The sequence below is a fragment of the Sarcophilus harrisii genome, chromosome 3 (assembly GCF_902635505.1).
Source record: "Sarcophilus harrisii chromosome 3, mSarHar1.11, whole genome shotgun sequence".
NCBI lineage: Eukaryota > Metazoa > Chordata > Mammalia > Dasyuromorphia > Dasyuridae > Sarcophilus > Sarcophilus harrisii.
In genome coordinates this window covers 575535587-575548046 of record NC_045428.1, presented here as the reverse complement: position 1 = coordinate 575548046, position 12460 = coordinate 575535587, and the positions used below count along the sequence as shown (strand labels likewise).

Genomic DNA, 12460 nt, shown 5'->3' with positions numbered 1-12460 from the left:
CTGAAAAAATTAAAATCTACCTTTAATAACCTTTAAAAATGATCATGTTCTTCAAGGACCAGCAATCTAAAATTAGCTGACAAAAATAGCAATATCTACAAAGAGTTCTGGGGAAATGGGAGTTTTATAAAGCATGATATAGACACAATGAAAAACTGTTAGGAAAATGCCTCTAAGCTGCAGTATCTTTAGCAATCCACTGCAGCACTGTTGTACATCGTCAGTGTGTGACAGATTCTTTAATGGTGGTCTTAAATACACAGATAGATCTGGCTAAAAATGGAAGTTGTAAGTAATCCAATTCAAATACAAGGACATCTTATTCACCTAATGAACAGGAACACAGAAAAAAAAAGTGTACTATATTCTTTTACACTGAAGCACATTCCATTACACAGAAAATAAATGTTCATTTTAAACCAGTTTTATAGGGTTGCTTATCTTCTACTTTGGAAGGAATTTTGGTTACACTGCCATGTAATTTATATTTCAACAACTTGGTATTGCAGACAGTTGAAGGGCAGGGGGGAGGCACGAGGAGGAAAGGGGAAAGGAGAAGAAGATAATTCTCGTTCTTGAATCGAACAGAACTTTGAGAGATTATTTTGTTAAGGTTTGTTGTGTTTTTTTCCCCACTTATCTGTCCTCTCACAAAATTTACTTCCAGTCTCAAGAACTTCCTTTCTACTACCTCCAAGTAATAGCATTTAAAAGAAAACATTAAATTTAATGGGTATTAGACACAAATAGAAAGCTCCCTTTACAATATCACTATATAGAAACTGAAAAGTTAAAAATTTGTAAAGTGAAATGTGTGAGAACATATGCTGGCATTAATGCAAGTACTGAAACACCAATTTATACCTGAATATTGCCACTAAAACTTTAAATTATGATGAGATCAATATTACCCTATAAAAACTAAATTAACAAAAATAAATCTATTAAGAAATACATCTGATGTAGTATAGTAAGAAACGTTAATGATATTGTTTGAAACCCTGTGATCAATTTTTTCCCTTAGCAGGTCTATCATTACACTGTATTAGATCTGTATGCCTGTGGAATTTATTAAATCTCTCCACTCGGTGGGGTCTTTGCCAATTGGATGTGGTTCAGATCCTGCTAAAATGATATTGGCAGCACTGGGGGCCTTTAAAGAACAATCAATAAAGTTACATTTGTGTAGCATTGTCCTGACTAGAGGACGAATTATGGTCTTACTTGAGAATCTCTTTCAAGCTCAAGTACAATCATCTGCGTAGATTGCTAATTACATTCAACTCTTCTGTAAAAATAGCAATACTGATAATCAAATAAGAGGAGTCTTATAGGATTAATACCAATATAATGTAATGGGGAAATTGGAGAAGAAGATAAATAAGTATACAATTTGAATCATTAGGACATATGAGAAAATCATTTTATGAAAGATAGCTACTTCTTACATGTGAGAAAAAACTATTTGATAAGAATAGTAAATTTGCATGTTAACACTTATTAATACTTAATTTTGTCCCCCAAAACAAGACAATTTAATCAGTAAATTTTTTTCCCCTTAATCCTCATTCTTAGAGAAGCTCTAAACTATAAACATGCATCACAGCATTGAATTAAGTAAAACACCAAAGAGCTACAAATCAATCATTAGTGGCTTTTAAATAATAATTGTCCATATAGGCAAGAACTAAAGGAGTGAACACAACACTGAAAGAGACAAAAACTGGCCCTTTTTGACACTTAATTAACATTTCAGATTAAAATTAAGTAAGAGATTTTTTATTTAATTTCTTAAAATGAGAATGTCAGAACTGAAAAGGACCTTTGATTCAATCCCATTATTTGACAAATTAGGAATTTTAAGTAGAGAGAAGTCCAGTGTACAATTTTAAGATGTTAACACAATTAACCAACAATGCCAGCCAGAACAATAATTCAAGTATATTTTAATCGAATTATTATCTAATAACTCCTAGTCTATTGAGCTCCATTCCCTCAATGAATGCTTGTTCATTTGCACTGTCAAAATTAGGAGGCTTTCATTTTCCGTAGCCTCTGTCATTCTACTCCTGAGCCCACACTTCCATCTCTCTCCTTAAGGACCTAATGCATACCTTGTTGGCCCAAAGTGTAAACAGGTTTGGATCCTACCCTGCTGCCTCCCTTTTGGAAGATATACTATCTCTTCATTCTTTTGGTAGCAAACCCATAGAATTTATGATCTCCATTCATGGTATTCCATTTTCCTCTTTCATTATCCCCTCAATAACATGAATGATATTTCGATTCTGGATCAAGGTTTGAAATAAGTAAATGATGAAATCTGGGCAATGGTGTGTGCACTAAATGATAGAAAAATATATTTACCTGGAATTTAGCAAATCTAATCAAGAAAGCTTTAAAATAATTGGAGAATGGGAAAGAAAAACTTACTACATATAATTGTATAGATACCTACAATGTGTAAAGAAAAACAGCAATTGAGACACCTACTAATTTACAATAAAACACAAAAAATGTCAGCAATGGAACTCAGATTCTGATGTTTTATATGCACATAGTCATAAAGTATGATCAACAAGCAAAGGGAATAGATAGCAATGAGATAGCAATAGATAGAATACATAACCACATTATGGTTCTAGAAGAGTATACTAGTAAGGAAATCTAACCAGAAACAGCAAGCATTATGGAGAAAACTTAAGTGAAAATGAATGGGAGTAAATATTAGTTCCAATTGATGCTTTCCTTTTTTTTTTGTTTAGAAATAAACTGAAAAAGCTCAGTTATTTGTTTATCAGCCAGAAACATACTAGTTTTACTGAAATTTATAAGAAAAGGCACCATGAAAGGCTGTTTACTAAAAGTTGAGTGCTGTATCAAAATCAATCAATGGTAAACAAAAATCAATAAGCAAGTGAAAGGAAGCAATAATATTAAAGCTACCTGGACAGATAAAAAAAAAAAAGTAGTTTGGGAAACAGATCACAAGCCTAGTAGTAAAGAAGTATATAGTAATGGGGGTTGAGGTAGGGAAGCTTTAAGTATCTTACAAAAAATATGACAGTAGACAAAACAAGATCCTAGAACCAAGTCTTAGATTAGAATTCTGCCTCAGAAATCTAAAATTGTGTAACAAACAACAAGTCAATATATCTCAGAGAGAGTCAATATCCCCATATATACAAGGATATACAAGGATACAAGGATATACAAGGTAACTGCGTATTTGCCGTCTAGGTCAAAGAATTGTTTTCAGGAAAGTGTTTCACAAAGCTTAAAAGCATTATATAAATGGATGTTCTAAAGTTTTGTCCAGACCCATATGCCTCTAGTACCTGTTCTAACTCTTTAATTACCCACTAAGAAGTTACAGTATTTGTATTATTGAGTTCTGTTGGAACTCTTGGAATAACAAGATCATTTAATAATTCCTATCTCATTTTGATGATTATTTTTTTCTACTCTAAAAGGAAGCAACAAGGGGAAATGATTGTATGGACAACAACAAATGGTTTTATGGACATCAAAAGATGAATTGTTTGTTGAAACAGACACACAGAAAAGCAGTAAAGGAAGGGGAAATTGCCACAGAAATCATAATAGTAGAAGCCAGAAAAGCTAGGTATCATCTGAAATGATGCTTACAACACAGGAGATAAAATTCAAAGGGTTCAAAGCAAAGGAGAGAGACAAAGGCTCTTGCGTCCAAAAACTACTGTGTGGCAATGTAGAATGATGTAGACAGAGTGCCAGACCTGGAATCAGGAGGAAATGGGTTCTAAAAGATGAGTGCTGACCAGAGTCTGACTCTGACATTCTGTGAGCCTTGGGAGAGCACTCAGTCCCTCTGGCGCTCAATTTTTTTTACATGCAAATTGAAGTGGTTGGAGTCTACAGCCTTCTACTATTGGTAGGATAAGAGGGACAAGAGGGATAAGAGGGACAAGAGGGACAGGAAACTTTGAAGAAAGAAATTCTGATGACATAAAAAGAAGTAATTCTGAAGAAGAAGGGAAGGGGACAGGACCTTTGGGATGGATGCAATGATGATAACTGGAAAAAAAAAATAAGGCAAAAAGAGGGGCACAACTCAAGACTTTGCTTATGCTTTCTGAATAACTTTGAAGCTAGATGAGATAGACCCAAAAAAAAAAGGCTAATATGGGTGCTGAATCTTTTCTCTAAATTCTACTGTATTTGGTCACTATCACAGATGTTAGCACTATACTAAATGTTTCATTATTTGATAATTGTTGCATAAACTTTATAGTGAGTTTCCAATTAGATGATAAGCCAATTAAATGATGTAATTGTGTCTTATATAAAGACACACAAACCCATTTATAGCTTCCTAAACGAACCAAGAGCAAGAAAAACATCTTCTAAATGTTATCAATGAAAACAACAAAAACAACACATTACTACTTCCTAATACTGGACAATGAGGCGAAAGGGAAAAGAGAGAAAAGGGAGCTGGGAAGAGAATACAATTCCTAATGTGATGTGTAATACTGCTAATATTTCATTCTATAACCTCAAGACTTTTATATACAGAACACATCTATACCAGGATAGAAAAGAGACCACAATTCTGAATAGGCCTTCTGATCCAGATCTGCAAAACTCATACTATCATTTGTGTTTTTAATCATAAAGTCACAAATTTAGAACTACACAAGCCCCTAGATAAGATGAGTCAAATGCCAATTTTCAACTGAGAAAAGAAAAAGGAGAAGTGGCTTGCACAAAGACAAAGAGGTCCTCAATTCAATGATCATGATACTACACTAAACTAAAACAATCCAAAAAAGTAGATTAATAGCTATTTCTCAGTCTCAACAGTACAATTCTTGTCAAGGTGGCCAGGAAGAAAGCACTGAGACTTATGTGCTATAGATCCAATGAGTCTAGGTAAAAGCACGCTTAGACTCCACACTTGGACTCAAACTTACCCCCATCTTTCCCCATTTCAGGTGCCAACCTTCATACTCGCTGCTGATTGCCAGCTCCTGCTCCTTGCAGCAGCCCAGCATGCTCTCTGCTGGTGCCATCATACCCCACCACCAAAACCCAAAAAGTCTGAAACGGTCCTAAAGGGGTAAGGCAATTCCCGTATTTTGTTTCCTCTGTGCATGTACTTTTTTAACTCCATTAAAACCACATACAATACAGCACATTTCAAAGGGGGGCTTTGGGGACAAGTAATACTCCTATTTTATACCCTATGGGATATAAAATACTGATAGCTTTTAAAAACGGGATTCTCCTTACCCCTACAGGCCCTCTCCCGGCTTCAGTAAGGTGATGTGGTGGCTGTGATGCCACCGGTAGAGAGCATGCTGGGGGGTCACACAGAGCAGGAGTTGGAGATCTGCAACAGGCCTGCGAGTTGTGAACCTAAAAAAGAAAAGAGTCTTAAGTTAACAGGCCCAATGCCCCTCTCATCCTGGTTGTTAGGGGCACTCAACAGAAAAAAATTATGATACTGACAATATTCTTGTAACAGATTATCTTGGTACCTCTCATATATAACCATTTATGAAGTTATATTAGTACCAATACTTCATGTAAGTAACCCTTTTGAATTGATCAAAAAATTTTCTTACACAAATGTATATCCTTGTCTTTCAAACATGTTAATGAGCTTTTTGTCAATAGGCAGGATAGCATGTGCCTCTCAAAAATAATCATACTATCTATGACCCAATATAAAAGCACATATCAGTGGAAGATCACCAGTACATAAAATAAGAAAAGAGCTTTAAGAACACAAACTATAGAAATGACCTGCACACATAAACTAAGCATACAGGACAAAACATACAGGAATATTCTAGACAACTGAAAAACAAAACAAGGGCTCATGCTCAGGAAAGTAAGGACACTACAAAAACAGAGTAGCCTCGGCCCATCCCATCATTTCTCTGTAATTTTAGTTATAGTTTGTCAAGAATTAGAAATTTGGACTTTTTAAAACAAATCCAATTTCTATACAACCCACAAATGCTGGCAGGTAAATTTAGCAACTAAAGTCCAGGTCACAAAAACTAAAGTAAAATAAAATTTTATTATGGTAATATAGCTGACTTGTCGGACTTACTTTTTAAAGGGACACACTAAGAAAGGATAAGTTTAAAAACAGCTTTTGGCTCGTGCCATATTTGATCCCACAACGATCTTTATAATTTACAAATGGTGTATGGAACTGAGTATGCAGCATTCATTCATATCCAAATTGTCTTTTACATATGTGGTGCATAAAAGAGTAAGGTAACAGAATAGAATAAATAAACACAACCCCAAAGGTATAGGAAATCAACTTAAAAATTAGGAGGAGTCAAATTGTTACACAACCTAAATTTTTATTTTTAGGCATACTTCAATAAATGAACTAAAAAGCATTTTATTAAGAGCTTACTATAAGTGGCATGTCAAAGCACTATGCCAAGTAACAAGAATGCAAAGAAAAATAAAAATAGCCCTTGCCCTCGAGATGCTCACATTCCAATAGAATTGCAACCAATATATAGATACCTACATATAAAAGAAATAATTAGAGTGGTTGAGAGGTCATTTCCCAAGGGAATGCATTAGGGCTGAAGAGAATGGGAAAGGCCTCCTGTAGAATGCACCATTCACAATGAAACTTAAAGGAAGCCAGGAAAAAATGAGAAATAGGTAGAAGGATTGAAATATTGCATCTTAAACACAATTTTTCTAAGTGGAAAACATTTTAAATGTACTAGAAGCTTGAATGCTACTGTGAGTCACTTTGGAAAGCAAGTAGTCCTCAGAGAATTAATCTTTTTGAGAATTCTAGTTATAGACTATGTAATAAAAAAAAAAAAAGGCAGGCTATAATAAAATAATCTTACATCGAGGATTTATAAGTTGAAAAAAAAAGAACCTCCTGTTAGTCATTTACCAATGTCTTCTAAAACTAAGGTAGAATAAATACCATAAACAATTTAGTCAAAATGATGAAATTCAACAAAAGGAAGACGCTAGCTATGAAAGAAAGATATAATTATCTTCTGTGCTGTATATTCTATGAAGACAAGGAAGTGAACTAACTTTTCAAAAAAATATTTTATTTAAAACAAAAAGGATTGTCAAGTTAACCTTTAAAAGATTCAATTAAGCAGAACACTTCATTCCAGCATTCTGGTTAATTGAAATGAAGTTCATTAGGTGATTTGAGAAAATATTTATCTATATTTAAACATAGACAAGAAGACCAACACAATTCAGTAAAGATTCAGCAGCACTGCTGAAATCAGGTCAATATGTACATCAGCTGCCTTGTCACTCTTGATTTATAAAATCTTTGGTAAAAGTTTATGCTGCAAGACCATGTACTGATTATGGGTATACAATCGACATCATTTACAGACCACCTGTAATCCTAAATTGCTAATCTTTTCATTAGATACTGCAAGCTATAAAAATGGATCAGTATTGTAGCAAGGCAGTTTTCAAAAAATAATGTTTGGTATGATTTTTTTTTTTAAAAGAAGGGAAAAAAAAAAAAGAACAACCATCAGAGCTTTCTACGCTGGTACAGAAACCAGTTTTAATGTTAATGTAACAGATAACAAAAAAGGCATAGCATTTCAAAACAATTACATTATGTGAAAAAATAAAACACTGTATATCAGAGCAATAATCAATTATTAATATTTAAATCCTATTCGTATTTTTCAAGATGGGCAACAGTAAGGGAAGACTGTCAGGAAGCAAATCAAAGAGTTTAAAAAAAAAAAAAAGATCAAAGCCATTTAATCCCTTATACTCTGGCATCAATATTTTTCTTTTCTCTAGTCATCACCTGATTAATCATCCCCCATTTTCAGGCTACCATCATTGTCCTTCAATAAAGCATCACTGTACACCAATGAAGACAAGATATTTTAAAAATATATGCCAAAAGCAAATGTTTCCTCTCAAAGGAAAAATATTAATAATAAAGTTCTTCGGCTGAATATTTTTATCACCATCTGAGACTGAAGGATTTTGCCATACTCTTTTCACACAGAACTCAAGAAATTACAACAATTCCCATATAACTGAAGTGGGATAAAACGGGCATATTACACTACTCCTTGGTGCAAAAATTCTTTCTAAATACTGCTAGTCAAGGGAATGTTATTTTAACTGCTGCAAATTAGAAAAGAGTACCACCTTCTGACTTTAAAATGTACTGTCTACAGGATTTCCTCTCAAGTACAATAAATAAATAAATAAATAAATAAAAGGAGAACAAATAATAACTATGTTATTGTTTGGAAGATGGATTAGGCAATGGGATTCCTGTCAAACCTATGATACACACTGGCTTGGGTAAACCAAGGCAAGTCCTTTAAGCTCTCAAAACTTCAATCATTTCTCTATGTCTCAGGTACACAGAGGGTGTTGACCTCTTCAAAATAGGATCCTCATCAAGAAACTCTTGGCACAAGGAAATTACAGGTCATGTCCCTAACCAATTCCTATGTGTACCAAAAGTTCACAATTGATGTTGGAGTACCCCAATTCAAAAAAAAAAGCACATAGTCAAATAACACTCTCAAATACACAGGCTCATATAATACTAATTATTATTTGTGGAAAAAGTCCCACAAGAGGAAAACAAGGAACAGATTGCATTAATATGTTCTTTCCATATTTTCATTCAGTCTTCTAAAGTAAGAAGCTATGAAAATTAATGCTATTTGTCAAATAGGTCAATCATCATCGCAAACCTTGAAATAGAATTTTTTCCAAACTGTCATGACTATTTTGTAATATTCTTAGTACACTCAATTCTCAATTATCCAGATTAGTGACAAGGGTGAGCAGCTTCATGTGACAGAACAATGGATGAATTAAAAAGTATTTCAGTTAGAGTGCCAAAATAGAAATTGAGAGAATTCCAATTAAAATAAACAGAATTCTGATTTACTGTATAAGGTATCTACAAGTTAAAGTACATTATCATAACTCATATGCAAGAAGAGCATAAAAATATATAAAACTGGAAAAGAGGTAAGGCACTCATTAAGTACAAATGAAGACTAAAACATAGGTAGTCTATATTCTGTGTTAATACATAACAATTTAGAATCTTAGAGAAAGGACTCCTTTGTAGGACCTGTAAGAAGTCAGACAAAAAGTGCCATCAGAAGAGAAAAAAGATGAGTCACAATATAGGCCTATGGGTGAAAGATAAGAAAGCATCAACAATCAAGGACAAGTCCAAGGCTGCAAATTTGAGTAACAGGAAAGAAGTGTTTCCCTTGACAGGGATCTCTTCATAGGGAAATTTGGAGAAGGGGTTCCGACAGACAGAAGAGTAAGATTCAAGACAATTCCCAGGGTCTAAGTGCTATAGGTTTCTGCACAGGCCTCAACTGTCTGCAGGGGTCCTCAAACTTTTTAAATAGGGGGCCAGTTCACTGTCCCTCAAACTGTTGGTGGGCCTTTAAATAAAGAAACTTCATAGCCCTGGGTGAGGGGGATAAACATTCTCACCTGCTGCATCTGGCCCGCAGGTCGTAGTTTGAGGACCCCTGGTCTAAAGTGTTGCTATGTCTGGTGGCAAGCGGAAGCCGAAAAGTTTATAAGAAGAAAAAGTAAGGTTGATATCCCATAATTATTCCAATCCAGCTCTCAATGTGATCTTATCAAAGCCAAGACATGCTAGGAATCCTAAAAGATAGCTTTTTAACTAAGTGGAATAAGAGTTATACGATAGAAAGAGAAATGTCCCAGGCTCCAGCCTTACTGCCCACACAATTCAGGCTACTTTTTCATTTAAAGGTATTGAAAATATCTTTGAGGCCGAATTACTTTAAGGGGACTAAGATTCACACAAGTTATGAACATCAAAATGATGACCAAAGACCAGCCACAAAAGTAACAAGGGGAAATTTCTCAAGTGAACCAGTGTTCAAAACCCCAAATTATTATGCTTAGACTCTAACTCGGGTTGGATTTAAAGAACAATTTGGCACTTGATTTATATCTAATATTATCAACTGAAATCAGAAGTGAGTAAAACAATCAACTCAAAATAAGTTTCACAACACAGCTTTAAATAGAGGCCCTGCTGAAGTCTAACACCAAGCCTGTCTTGTAAAACACCTAAGTGCAATTATAGCTGGTCTTAAGTATACCTAATTTTTTTTCTTCTCAAGAAAGTAATTTTGGGGGCGTTATCTTTATTTGGATACAATCCATATAGTCACAGATGATAAAAGTTCAAATAGCTCAACTCTTTCATGAGCAGGAATTTACTCTTCAACAGTCTCCACTTGAAGACTTCCAGAGATTTGCTAGATTCTTGGATCTATTCTTCAGCTTAAATCTTGAGACACCTTCCATACACTCAAACTGGGTTTCTTTCCTTTATGTGGTTCTATGAGAGAAAAAAAGTTTTTTGTTTTTTTTTCCAGTTCTTAATAAGAATAACTAAGGGAGCAAGGAAATGGGACAGTATGGGTAGATTTTAGTCCCTGAGGTCAGGAGGACTTAAGAGTTCAAATCTGCCCTCAGACTCTACTTTCTAGTGGCTTGACCCTGGGCAAGAAAGGAATGGAAAAATTATTAAGTACCTACTACCTTAGGCAATGTACTAAGCTCTTTTCAACCCTGTGCTGTTGGTATCATCCCCATTTTACTGATGAGAAAATTGAGGCAAAAGGGAGGTAAAGTAGTTTGACCAGGACCATACAGCTATTAAGTGTATGAGACTGTATTTGAAAGCACTGTCCCCTCTATACACCCATACTCTCTGTGTCACAAGAAACACCACAGAAGTTACTAGAAAAATTCCCTTTCTGAAAACAGCATCTCTCACTATATTAGGAAGCTCATAGCCTTCTAATAGCACAAACAACATATTTAAGTCAAAAATTAAAATGTAATTTTTTGTGTAATTGGAAAGCAAAGGGGAAACCTATAAGAGAAGCATATAGTAAAAACTTTCAAGCAGTTTTCTTCATTTAAGATGAGCTAATGGGACTCTATGAAAAGTTGTTTCCCCAACTACAGTAAATTATAAATATCTTAAGAGGCAATGACTGTAGTTGAAGTAAATTTATTTCAAGGCAGCAAAAATCATCTCAAGCAGTGTGAAAGTGACTTCTTTTTAATTGTGTTCCATATAAGCCTTTCAAGCCCTACTTACCACATCAATCTTGTCAGACCCTTAGGCAAGACACTTTAACTCTTCAGGTTGGAGCTTCCTCCAGTGTAAAATCAAAGGGTTGAGATGTTGGACCAAATTACCTCTTAAGAATCCTTTCCAGCTTAAAATCTATAATATGATTGAAATAGCTGAAAAACTCTTTTCTACTTTCCAAAATATTCAAAAGTAGTTTAATGAAAAGATTGGAAGAAATCTGTTTAACAATGGAAAATAATTACTATTAAGCCCTATTTGGATGATCCATTACTCCAACAGGCTCCTAATGTTTTTCCCTTTTCGAGTCTCCAGTCTTCTTTCCCCAATCACCAAAGTAACTATCCTTAAAGCACAAATATGACTGAAGACCCTATTCAATAAATAATAGTCTCTTTATTATTGCCTCTAGGATAAAACAGAAACTCATCTTATTGGCACTGAAAGTCCTTAGCAACCAGTTCAGATCTATTACTGTCCTCCCCACATTATATATATAGTACCAGCAAATTTGTGTCACTTCCAGACTTTCCCAACAACCACCATCATTAGGCAATCTCTCCTTTTTTTTAAAGTTTTCACATGGATATCCACAGTCAGTACCTAATCATATTGCTAGAAGAGAGAAGGTGAATAAGACTCCAGCAGAAGGCCAAATTCCTGCTAACAACCCAATCTCTGGGTGTTCTATAAGATTTGATGGTATATTAGATAAGTGGGTTTAGTTTATGAGAGAAATGAAGGGATTGCACAGAGGTTGTAAGCTGGAGCAAATTGGAAGATAGATAATGGAGCTAAACATAGTAACCTTTCCTATTTTGGAAATTAGCCAATTGTCATCAGCACAATAAAATATTTGCCGCTTCGTTTGGAGAAAGTCTAAACTTGCAAATTCTTTGACGGCATCAGTTTGCAACACCAATATATTTGAATTTCATTGCTTCTGCTCTCTTATCAATCCACTAGTCATAGTCTCCCCTTTCTCAATTAGTTCAGTACCAGCCTCACTATCTCCTCCTCAACCTCAACTTTTGTCTTCACATTAGAGGACTTCAAGCACCCTAACTTTTTAGTCTCTCAATTACTCATTTTGATCCCACTGCTGCTTATGATACTAAAATCTTTTCTACATCAATATTCTTTCTCCTCTGTATCTATAACAGTGCTTTGTCCAGGTTCTTCCTTCTACTCATCAGTCTCTGAATATTCATGCAGGCCATACCCACATACATGAGTTTCAGACCCCCAAAGGCTGATCAAGCAAGTTTTTTTTGTTTTACCTTTATATTACTATAT

At 34.7% G+C, this 12460-nt stretch overlaps 1 protein-coding gene across 6 annotated transcripts in view; it reads right to left on the bottom strand.

The window, feature by feature from the left end:
• Positions 1-12460, bottom strand: part of RERE (arginine-glutamic acid dipeptide repeats) — a 534760-nt gene that overhangs the window by 291951 nt on the left and 230349 nt on the right. For 5 of the 6 annotated variants that reach the window (XM_031962925.1, XM_031962929.1, XM_031962927.1 and 2 more), the window contains exon 4: positions 5275-5400. The exons of the other annotated variant lie outside the window; for it this stretch is intronic. In XM_031962925.1, coding sequence (XP_031818785.1) covers positions 5275-5400 — 126 coding nt within the window. The remainder of the gene's footprint in view (positions 1-5274; positions 5401-12460) is intronic. 6 annotated transcript variants of the gene reach the window in all.